The sequence below is a fragment of the Orycteropus afer genome, unplaced genomic scaffold (genome assembly GCF_000298275.1).
Source record: "Orycteropus afer afer isolate SDZICR_OR568_19922 unplaced genomic scaffold, OryAfe1.0 scaffold00086, whole genome shotgun sequence".
NCBI lineage: Eukaryota > Metazoa > Chordata > Mammalia > Tubulidentata > Orycteropodidae > Orycteropus > Orycteropus afer.
Window position 1 is genome coordinate 6,389,687 of NW_006921673.1, and position 12,839 is coordinate 6,402,525.

General features: G+C 37.3%; 1 protein-coding gene across 1 annotated transcript in view; it reads right to left on the reverse strand.

Annotated features, from left to right (window-relative positions):
• CSNK1G3 (casein kinase 1 gamma 3) overlaps window positions 1–12,839 on the reverse strand; it is a 157,676-nt gene that overhangs the window by 123,726 nt on the left and 21,111 nt on the right. Inside the window, exon 3 of the mRNA XM_007942225.1 lies at window positions 1,933–2,002. Coding sequence (XP_007940416.1) covers window positions 1,933–2,002 — 70 coding nt within the window. The remainder of the gene's footprint in view (window positions 1–1,932; window positions 2,003–12,839) is intronic.

The following is a 12,839-nucleotide window of genomic DNA, read 5'->3' on the forward strand; positions in this document are numbered from 1 at the left end:
ATTTCTATGTTCTGTAAGGATTCCCAGGTGTATATTAGAGCTGCTAAGGGACTAGGTTGTAGTCACTTCTTGGTCACAGCCAGCTACCCAGAGGGACCAAGTAGTTAACTGGTGAGCTCGGGACCATAGTCACAGGGCACATCAAGCTCAATTGGCATAACATACTACACAAAACACTGTTCTACCTCCTACTTTGGTGAGTAGCGACTGGGATCTTAAACGCTTGCAAGCAGCCATTTAGATGCAACAATGGGTCTCTCCTCGTCCAGAGCAAATAAGAATGAAGAAAACCAAAGATTCATGGAAACAATTAGTCCTAGCGACTGGTAAAGCATGCGCTCCACAGGGTATACGACTGTAAGAGCAGAAGAACTAGATGGTGCCCAGCTATCACTGTCAACCACTCAGAGGGGGATCTATTTAAGAGACCCTGGATAGAGAGGGAAAACAATGTAGAACAAAACTCAAAATCATTTGGAAAAAAAAGGAGGACCAGGTTTGATGGTCTGATAGAGCCTGGTGGAACCACTGAGACTATGGCTCTTAGCTGCTCTTCAGGTCTAGAACTGAACCCACACCTGTGGCTTCCAGCCAAACAAAAGACAGGTATATGAGTTGAACATTTACCTGATGTAGATGCACTCCTTGGAGAGAGCAATCATGGGAGTAGGAGGAGCTGTTTATGTACAGGGAGACAGCTCAGGGGGCAGGAGTGCATGGAGAGATGGACACAGGGAAGAGGTGCCTATCAGGGGAAAGTGGTAGGAGACCTGCTGCACTGGGGTAAATTGTAGTCAATATCATGAGACAAAGCTTATGTGAACTGCTGTATGGAAAGTGAATTTGCTCTGTAAATTTTCACCCAAATCACAATTTAAAAAACAAAAAGAATAAACCAAGTTGAGTGCAAACATATGCTTACCAAAAGATAAATGAACTGATGCTATTTTATCAAATCTTCAAAAATAAAATGTGCTACTTGGTAAGAAACTACAAAGAAAATCATTATAGATAGAATAGGCACGAACAAAAACAGCAGACCTGTAAAAAGCTTCAACATAAAGGAAATACATCATACAATAGAAAAACTTTTCATTAGTGTTCTAAACTAGCACAAAATAGGCACTCTCACTTAGATTTAGAGTTTATGTGAAAATACATTAGTGTCCTAGCACTGCTGTAACAGATTACCACAAACTTGGTAGCTTAAAACAATACAAATTTATTCTCTCACAGTTCTAGATGCCCAAAGCCTGAAATAACTTTCACTGGGTTGAATCAAGGTGTCACACTCCCTCTGATAATTCTAGGGGAAAATATGTGCCTTGTTTCTTCCAGCTCTTTTGACTACCATTATTTCTTGGTTTAGGGTCACATCACTCCAATCTGTGCCTTCATGGTTACGTGGCCTTCTTCTCTGTGTATGTAAAATCTCCCTCTGACTCCATCTTATAAAGACACTTGCGATTGCATTTGGGGTCTACCGGATAATACTGAATAATCTCCCTAAACCAAACTCCTTTACTTAATCATATCTGCAAAGTCTTTGCCACAAAGTAACACTTACAGGTTCCAAGGATTACAATACAGATGTACTTTAGGGGCTATTTTCAGCCTATCATAATATGGTAAGTATTATAATACTGTAAGTCATTTCCATAGCTGTAATACTGCCAAAAACAATAAAAATACATAAGACATATGCATATTACCTCAATTTTTTTCAAAATGTCTCTACTCACATTAGCACAAGAAGCTGCAAAAATATTATATTTAAAGTAAAAGACTATAGAAAGAAAATGTCTACTAGGCAAAGCCTTAAAAAGCGATTTTTCTTAATAATTTTAAAATACTACTCCTTGAAATGCATTAATGAAGTAATGTCGTAACTCCACTTTATTCCATATTTTAAAATTATATACAAGATACTACCTCCAGATCCTAATTGCTTGTAGAATCTGTATTCCAAATGTAGCTGTGGTGCTCTGGATTTCATGGGTTCCTAATTTTTAAAAAAAAAGATGACAATATTTAAATTATTAAAAGATCATCAGGACATAATTCCAAATGTTAAAAATCTTGGTGTCAAATTTGTAGACTATAATATTCCATTAGGCATCTTTGTTAAGATTAGAGATATATAGAAATCATTTTTACATTTAAGGTAAAATAAGCTGGTGCCATAAAATTCACATAGTTAAATGGCTACTAAATCAAACATTATGAATTTCCCTTATGTTTGACACACTGACCCTCAAGAACAGTACACTCTCAACATTCATGACCTGGGTCTGCTGACTCTTATCTCATTTCTCTCATTCTCAGAAGTTCTCTTCTGAACTGTATATTTCTGACAGAAAGGTTAAAACCAAGTCACAGAAAAGGAAGAATGAATAAAGATGGAGGTATGGAAACTTTGATAACAAGGTCTTTCATAATTTTTTTCACTGAGTCATCATTTACACATAATAAAAAATGCAGTTCTTAAGTGTTAGGTTAATGAGAAATAACTTATTTCCATAGTCTCTCCCTCAGAGATAATCACTTTTTACTTCTTTCACCTTTAGATTAGTTTTGTTTGTTCTTGGATTTCATATAAGTAATATTGCATAACATGTTTTATATGTGTATATCTTTTTTCATTCAATATAATGTTTCTGAGACTTGTCTATGATGATACCACAGTTTACTGTTTTTCATTACTGAGTATTATTCCACCAAAGTAATGTGTACCATTTGTTTACCTGTTTTCATACTGGAAACATTTGGATTTCCAGACTATAGCCATTATATGTTCTGTCCTCAGAGCACAGTAAGGGGAAACTATGTGGTTTAAAATCAGGAAAGATGTGTGTCAGGGTTATATGCTTTCACCATACTTACCAAATCTCTCTGCTGAGCAAATAATCCAAGAAGCTAGGCTATATCAAAAATGCAATATCAGGATTGGAAGAAGACTAACAATAGCAATATATAGATGACACAACCTTTCTTGCTGAAAATGAAGAGGACTTAAAGCACTTAATGATGAAGATCAAAGAGTACAGCCTTCAGTACGGATTACACTTCAAGAAAACAAAAATCCTCACAACTAGACCAATAAGCAACATCATGATAAATGGAGAAAGGACTAAAATAGTCATGGCTTTTATTTTACTTGGATGCACAGTCAACACACATGGAAGCAGCAGTCAAGAAATCAAATGACGTACTGCACTGGGAAAATCTGCTGTCCAATACCCAGAGACATCACTTTGAAAACTAAGGTGCACCTAACCCAAGGCATCGTATTTTCAGTAGTTTCATATGCATGTTAAAGCTGGACAATGAATAAAGAAGAATGAATAAGAACTGATGTCTTTGTATTATGATGTTGGCAAAGAATACTGAATATTACCATGGAATGCCAGAAGAACAAATAAATCTGTCTTGGAAAAAGTACAACCAGAATGCTCCTTAGAAGCAAGGATGGTGAGACTTGTTTTACGTTCTTTGGACATGTTATCAGGAAGGAACAGTCCCTGGAGAAGGACATTGTGCCTGGTAAGTAGAGGGTCAGCAAAAAAAAGGAAGGCCCTCAATGAGATGGACTGACACAGTGGCTACAACAATGGACTCAAACATAACAATGATTGTGAGGATGGTACAGGACTGGGCAGTGTTTCGATCTGCTGTACATAAGGGCACTATAAGTCGGAACTGACTTGACAGAACCTAAAAAAACAAGAAGTCATATAAAGCTACTACGAACATTTCTGTGCAAGTCTTATTGTAAGTAAAGATTTTAATTGCTATTGAGTATTTATCTATGAGTGGAACTGCTGGGTAGTAGAGGTTTAAAGAAACTGTCAGTTTTCCAAAATGTTTGTCTCATTTTATATTCACACCAACAATGTATGAGAGTTCAATTCCTCTATGTTGTTGTTGTTGTTGTTTTGTGCTGTTGAGTCATCTCCAACTCATAGCAACCTTATGCACAGCAGAACGAAACACCACCCAGTCCTGAGCCAGCTCCATCATCCTTGCTATACTTGAGCCCATGGCCGCTGCCACTGTGTCAATCCATCTCATTGAGGGCCTTACCCTCTTTCACCGACCCTCCACCTTACCAAGCATGACATCCTTCTCCAGGGAATGGTCCCTTCTGACAACATGACCAAAGTATGTGAGACGAAGTCTGGCAATTCTTGCCTTCAAGGAGCATTCTGGCTGCACTTTCTCCAGGACACATCTGTTAGTTCTTTTAGCAGTCTATGGTAGCATTAACTCTTCTTCAGTCTAACTTAGTCATTGTCCAGCTCTCACAAGGATATAAGGTGACTGAAAATACCATGGCTTGTGTCAGGTACCTTAGTCCTCAAGGAGACATCTTTGCTCTTCAGCACCTGAAAGAGGTCCTTTGCGGCCGATTTGCCCAGTGCTATACGTCATTTGATGTCCTGACTACTGCTTTCACTGGTATCGATTGTAGAACCAAGCAATGTGAAGTCTGACAATTTCAATCTTTTCTCCATTTATTGTAATGCTGCTTATAGGTCCAGTTGTGAGCATTTTTGTTTTCTTTATATTGAGATGTAATCCATACTGCAGACTGTATTCTTCAATCTGCATCAGTAAGTACTTCAAGTCATCCTCACTTTCAGCAAGCAAAGTTGTGTCGTCAGCACACTGCAGGTTGTTAATGATTCTTCCTCCAATCCTGATGCCACGTTCTTCTTCATATAGTTCACCTTCTTGGATTATTTGCTCAGCATACAGATTGAATAAGTATGGTGAAAGGATACAACCCTGACACACTCCCTCCTTGATTTTTGAAACCATGCGGTGTTTCCTTTTTCTATTCGATCGACAGTCTCCTGGTCTGTATGTACAGGTTCCTTATGAGTACAATTAAGTGTTCAGGAATTCCCATTCTTCTCAATGTTATCCACAATTTGTTATGATCCACACAATCAAATGCTTTTTCAGAGTCAATAAAACACAAGTAAACATCTTTCTGGTATTTTTTGCTTTGAGCCAAGATCCTCTATATTCTTATGAATATTCAAGATTCCTCCATATTCTTATGAATACTTGGTATTATCAGTTTCATTTTTAGCTACTCTAAAAAAATATAATAATCACTGCCATCAAGACTGTTCCAAATCACAGTGACCCCACTGGGTTTTCAAGACTATACATCTTTACAAAAGCAGACTGCCCTATTTTTCTTCAGCTGAACAGTTGGTGGGTTCCAATCATGGGTCTCTTGGTTAGCAGCCAAATGCCTTAACCACTACACCACCAGAGCTCCTGAATGGGCATCAAATATTTCATGGCAATATTAATTTACTTTTTACTGATGACAAATGATGTTAATAGCACCTTTACATGTGCTTACTAGCCACTCAAAGGTATTCTTTTTGTGAAGTATCTAAAGACTTTTGCCCATTTTTTATAGTCTTCATCTTTTTCTTACAGAATGCATTATGTATATAAATATACATTATATACAGAATATATATAACAAAATCACAAAAAAAAATACCTGTGAGTGGCTAGTAAGTACGTGTAAAGGTGCTTTTAACATCATTTGCCATCAATACAAGATAAATTAATATCATAATGAAATATCATTTCACATATATGCTGTATATAAAGGAGCTCTGGTGGCACAGTGTCTAATGCATTTGACAGCTAACCAGAAGGTTGACCATTCAAAGCCACCAGGCTCATAGAATGAAGATGGGGCAATCTACTTCCATAAAGATTTACCACCTCAGAAACCCAATGGGGGAACTGTGAGTCGGAATCAATTTGATAGCAGTAAGTTTTTTGGTTTAATTCTGTATATAAGTTCTTTGTCAGATATATATACTATGTATATTTTTCCTGTCTACAGCTTGATCATTAATTTTCTTAATGTTGTGTTTTGATTAGCAGAAATGTTTAAGTTTGATGAGGTCCAATTTATCCAATTTATCATTTTTTCTTTTTATGATAGTCCTTTGATAGTCCAAGAAATCTTTGCCTACCACAACAATACTACTGTTCTTTTAAAATACACCACAGGATTTTTGTAAGCACAAAAAATAATAAGCAAATATACATTTTATGTCCATCTCTGAGCACTGGTAAAAAACTGCTTTTCAAGAATTGATAATTCAAAGCTTATTAAATATAGTGCCTTCCTCTGTTATTTAAATCAGTGCTACGGAAGGAAATAGTCAAGCCAATTTTATGAAGTTCTAGAGTGGTCAGACATTTTTCTCAGTGCAGAACTATACATACACAGCCTGGCCGCTTTCTTCTTGGAGATAGCAATTATGGACTAGAGGCAGGAACGAGAAGGAAAGAAGCTTTGTTGTATAAGTGCTAGCTTTCATTCTACTTGTTGCTTGTGATTCTCTTCAAACCACTCATTTACAAAAAAAACAGATGTGATGTGATATTGGATACTACACCACTCTACTAGTTTATACTTGTTTTAACTGAAAAAGAACTGTGCTGAAAAATCCAATAATGTGGTGTTTGTTTTTTTATCCTTCCTTTTCTAAAAAAAAATATAAGATTGTTAATCAATCTAAAACAAAGTTAATTTGTTTCTAAATGTTGAATGCTCACACGGACCTAATGTGAAGTTCTTTTGTGGCCACAGTATGTTAAATTAGTTAAGTTTCACAGTAGAGGAAATTTGACCAAAAATTTACATCTGGTACATGCCTGCAATATAACCCAATGAACAAGGAACAAAAGTGTTAAATTAAAACCAGAAAAAAAAAATCTATTCTGTAGATACTTAACACTCTTGCAGACTGTGGTGGTTACATTTGTGTGTCAACTTGGCTAGGCCTGGTTGAGTGGCTGGGCAGCTGAATGTAGTTATTCCTTATGGTGAGACTGGTAATTAACACCATGGTAGAATCTATTGGAGCAGCTGAGTAGCTACTTTGGGTATGTGGTCTACTTCCTGTATATAAGAAACAGCTTTGGGAATGGTCTTTAGCTTATGGCACACTTGAACTGCATGTAGCCGTGTCATTGTTCAGCAGCCTGCCATGCTCTGCTGACCTTGGGACTTTCGATGGACTTGAATTAATGGCCTACCATGTGGTTTGGTAACATCAGGACTGCACCTTTTTACTTGTCAATAGTGGGCTTGTCAGCCTCAGCAGCCAGCAGCTCCATGGGGAAAAAAAAAGAGAGGCAGTCTGTTTCTGTAAAGATTTATAGACTTGGAAATCCTATGAGGGTGGCTATGAGTCATAATCGACTCAACGGTGGTAGGATTTTTTTGGACAAAGAAATAATATCTTCCATATGAAGTAATTTCACACTGGGTATTTACTCTGCTGTACCATTATGTATCGTTTGAAAGGATAGCATTATAGGGATTACTATGTAAGTTCCCCCCAAAAAAAGGAAAGATCCTCAACGAGATAGACTGACACAGCGGCTACAACGATGGGCTCAGGTATAACAAGGATTGTGAAGCTGGCACAGGACCAGGCAGTGTTTCATACTGTTGTACATAGGGTGGCTGTGAGTCGGAGCTGACTCAACAGCAGTTAAGAACAACAACATATGAATTATTTAAAGGTAGAAAGGGAAATGCTATTAAAAATATTTTTAGCTCATATATAAAATATAAACAGTTCTAAAGGCAGGACCTATGTAAAATTTTCTTAGAGACCACCTGATGAACTGTTCAATCAAAATGTTACTCATTGGAGAATCAGGGAAAGAAATATGGAAGAAACAGTGTCAGGTTCCCTCAGACAACAGATAGATAAATAAACAGACATAAAGATTATGGGGGGGGGGGCAGTATAACCTATCTGTAGCTGCTTTTCCCATTCCCGTGATCTAGCATAACTGAATAATTTGATACAAAGTAACAATGTAGCATATACAAAGACATGTAAGGAAACTGATATGAGAATGAGATAAATATTAAATTTTTGCTAAAGAATATAGACTTTATTCTGTCGGCTTTAAATTTCCATTCAAAGATTTATTATTCTCGTTACTATTAATAACTACCACTTAAAGGAGCTCTGGTGGCATACTGCCTCAGGTATTTGACTGATAACCAAAAGGCTGACAGTTAAACCCACCAGCCACTGTGCAGAAAGAAGATGGGGCAATCTATTTCTGTAAAGACTTACAGTCTTAGAAACCCAATGAGGGTTGCTATGAGTTGGAATCGACTTGATGGCAGTGAGTTTGGTGTTTTTTGGTTTACCACTTACTTAATAAAATTTTAGTATATGCCAGGCACCATGTTAAGTGCTCTATATTATTACTCTTTTTTAAGAATCCTGTGATACAATATTTTCCTTTTAAAAATAAGAAAGCAGGGGTTCATGGGGACTGAATAACTCCAACTCCTAGAGACCCTACATATAATAGACCGAAACACCGTTCAGTCCTGTGCCATCCTCATAATCCTTCCTATACTTGAACTCATCATTGTAGCCACTGTGTCAATGATCTTGTTGAGAGTCTTCCCCTTTTTTGCTGACCCTCTACTTTACCAAGATGGTATCTTTCTCCAGGGAATGGTCCCTTCAGACAACATGACAAAAGTAGGTGAGATGAAGTCTGGCCATTCTCTCTTCCAAGGAGCATTCTGGCTGTACATCCTCCAGGGTAAATTTGTTCATTCTTCTGGCAGTTTAGGGTACAACTCAAAGGCATCAACTCTTTTTTGGTCTTCCTTATTCACTGTCCAACTTTCATATGCATATGAGGCAACTGAAAATACCATGGCTTGTATTAGATGCACCTTAGTCTTCAAAGAGACAGCTTGCTCTTCAGTACTTTGAAGAGGTCTTTTGCAGCAGATTTATCCAGCACAATACATTGTCTGATTTCTAGACTGCTGCTTCCACTGGTGCTTATTGTGGAAACAAGTAATAGGAAATCTTTGACAATTTCAATTTTTCCAAACCCTTTTATTATGATGCTGCTTATTGGCAATTATGAGGACATATGTTTTAAGTTGACGTATAACTGATACCACAGATTGCGGTCTCTAATCTAAGCCTTGTTTTTCACCAATTCCTTCAGTGCAGCTTCAACTTCTTCCTTCAATACCATTGGTGATCTATGTCACCTCCTGAAATGGTTGAACATCAACCAATTCTTTTTGTTTGGTACAGTCTCTCTGTGTATTCGTTCCATCTTCTTTTGATGCATCCTGCATCATTCAAAATTTTGCCCATAGAATCTTTCAATATTGCAACTAGAGTCTTGAATTTTTTCTTCAGTTCTTTCAGCTTGAGAAAAGCCGAGCGTGTTCTTCACTTTTGGTTTTCTAAATCCAGTCTCAGCACATTTCATTATAATAAGTGACTTTGTCTTCTCGAACTGCTCTTTGAAATATTCAGTTCAACTATTTTATCTTGTCATTTCTTTCATTTTCTTTAGCAAGACCAAGTTTCAGAGTCTCTTCTGACATCCATTTTGGTTTTTTCTTCCTTTCCACTCTTTTTAATGACTTTTTGCTTTCTTCGTGTGTGATGTTCTTGATGTCATCCCACAATTCATCTGCCATTTTGGTTTTTCTTCCTTTCAATTCTTTTTAATGACTTTTTGCTTTCTTCATGTGTGATGTTCTTGATGTCATCCCACAAATTCATCTGCTTTTCAGTCACTGGTGTTCAGTATGCCAAATCTATTCTTCAGATGGTCTCTAAATTCAGTTGGGATATAATAAATGTCATATTTTGGCTCTCATGGACTTATTTTAATTGTCTCCAGCTTCAACTTGAACTTGCATATGACCAATTGATGGTCTGTTCCACAGTCAGCTCCTGGCCTTGTTTTGACTGAAGATACTGAGCTTCTCCATTGCCTCTTTCCACAGATGTAGTCTATCTGTTTCCTGTGTGTTCCATCTGGCAAGGTCCACATGTATAGCCACCATTTATGATGTTGAAAAAAGTTATCTGCAATGAGTAAGTCGTTGGTCTTGCAAAATTCTATCACGCAATCTCCGGCATCATTTCCATTACCAAGGTCATATTTTCTAACTACCAGGGATTCTTCTTTATTTTCAACTTTCAGATTCCAATCACCAATAATTATTAATACATTTTGATTGCATATGTGGTCAATTTCAGACTGCTTAAGTTGGTAAAAATCTTCAATGTCCTCAACTTTGGCTTTGGTGGTTGGTGCATAAATTTGAAATATAGTATTAACTGGTCTTCTTTGTAGGCATATGGATATTATCCTATCAATGACAGCACTGTATTTCAGAACAGATCTTGAAACATTCTTTGTGGCGATGAATGCCACACCATTCCTCTTCAATTTGTCAATCCAAGCACAGTAGATCATGTGGTTGTCTGATTCAAAATGGCCCAAACCAGCCCATTTCAGCTCACTAATGCCTAGGATTATCAATCTTTGTGTGTTCCATTTCATTTTTGACAACTTCCAATTTTCCTAGATTCATACTTCGTACATTCTGTGTTCTTATTACTAATGGATGTTTGCAGCCATTCCTTCACATTTTGAGTCATGCCACATCAGCAAATGGAGGTCTCAAAAGCTTTATTCTATCCACATCATTAAGGTCAACTCTACATTGAGGAGACAGCATCCCTAGTTGTACTTTGAGTGCCTTCTGACCTGAGAGACTCATCTTCTGGCACTACACTGGACAATGTTTCAGGGCTCTTCATAAAGTTTTCCAATAATATATCAGACAGCATTTCACTGCTATTCACAAGGTTTCACTGTCCAATTCTTTGAGAAGTGGATGGCCCCTTCCTTCTTCCAAATCTCTCTTAGGCTGGAAGCTCTGCTGAAACCTGTTCACCATGGATGACCCTGCTAGCATTTGAAATACTGTTGGCATTGCCTCCAACCTCACAGTAATATTCAAGCCACCATAGTCCCACAAACTGACAGATAAGTGGTGAAATTTTATATATGAGTATAAAATAAAACAAGGATCCCTGCTGGTGCACAGTTAAATGCTCTGTTGCTAAGCAAGAGGTTGGTGGTTCGAATCCACCAGTGGCTTCATGGGAGAAAAGACCTGGCATACTGCTCACATAAAGATTCCAAAAACCAAACTAAACCTGTTGTCATCAAGTAGATTCCAATGGAACACTTCTACTCAGTACTGTAGGGTCACTGAGTAGAAATCCACTGGATTGCACACAAAAGTAACATGTAACAAAACTGACCAGTGAAACTAACAGAAGGGATTAGCTGGAGAGTTTTGGGGAGTGTTTAAATTACCCAAGAAAAAAAAGTTACACCAAAATAAATAGGTCCTTTTTCTTCAATTGAACACTGTGGTGAGTGTATATGAAACCTGGGTCTTTGGCACCTACCTTTTAACTAAGAGGAATGTTAGTATAAAAGACAAAACTACCACACCAACAATGGTAGAACAGAAAAATGGGAAGAACATGGAAAGACCCTGCACTGCAGCAAACAGGCCCTTAGTCCTTAACTGACCTATGCCTTGCTGGCAAGTTCAGGGAGGCTATCAACCAGGGAAGAGGGTGAGTGCTCCCTCTTAAGAGGAAAAGAAAAACCTGCTAGAGGATGGAAAAGAAAAGCTTATTAAGGACCACTCTGGGCTACTCTTGAGTAAGAATAATTGGTCCTGTGTCTGATAGTTCAAAGAGTGAAAAAGCACTACCAGGGAGTTCTGGTTCCTAATAATGGCAGGGTAGGTTATTCATTATTCATGTAAGTCCCTCTACTTCAACTAAAGAAAAAATGCTGGATTTTTTAAAAAAGTAAAATAAAAATTTTAAACCACTGAAGATCTATCTAAAATGATACCTGAAACTTAGAGGCAATATTTCTTTTCTTTTCTTCTTTTAAACAAACACCTGCAACAGAGAGACAAAGTACTGGAGCACCCAACTATGGAGCATCAAAACTCCACTTGAGCTTCCAGGCAAACTGGGGGAGCAAATCTAAAATAAAGTCCCAAGGCCTTCACTGGTGGGCTATCTTATAGGAAACCTTCTTCCTATTAAGTTGTGACCCCAAAAGACTAAACTCTCAAGGTGAACAGCTTCCCTTTCCCCAGTGCTAGAAGACTAAAGGAAAAGCTTCTTGGCACTGAGCGGTACAAAAGAAGAAAAAGAGAAAAAAAAAATTCCAAGCAATTATCCTTGGGGTTTCTAAGGTTAGTGCCCCGTCAGAATCTACTTCATGGCAACTCCTGTCGGGAACAAAAGCAAGATCTCTATAAAAAGAGCATATCTATTCCAAGCCTCAGGAAATCCCAACAAATAATTTTTCAAGACAAATAATCTGAAAATAGTCAAAGATAACCAGGAATGCACAGTCACACAATGAGATAACTTGCACTGAACCAATAGATTTTGGATATTACAAATAATAAACGTGAAATAAGTGTGCAGAGAATAGGAAACAATAATAGGATAACAAGAAATTTTAAAAAAAAATCAGTTTGCTAGCAGATTAACAAAATAGAAAAGATAATTTGGGAACTGCAAAGTAGGCTTAAAAAAATTATACAGACCGTATCATGAAGGAAAAGAAAAATAGAAACTACAGAATATAAGACACCTGTACAATTCATTGAGATAGTCTAATATACATTTGATAAGGGTCTCAGGAGGAGAGGGTGAGGATAAGTGGGCAAAGCAATAACTGATACAATACTCAATTCAAAAACAACAAAGGACAACAAATTACAGATTCAAGAGGAATATGAATTCCAAACAAGATAACTGAAAGAATTATAGTCAAACTATGACCAACTACAAAGACTTCAGATAAGGAACCATTAAAATCTGATTTAAAATGTCACTAATCATTCTCTGGTAGCATAGTGCCTAAGGCACTTGACTGCT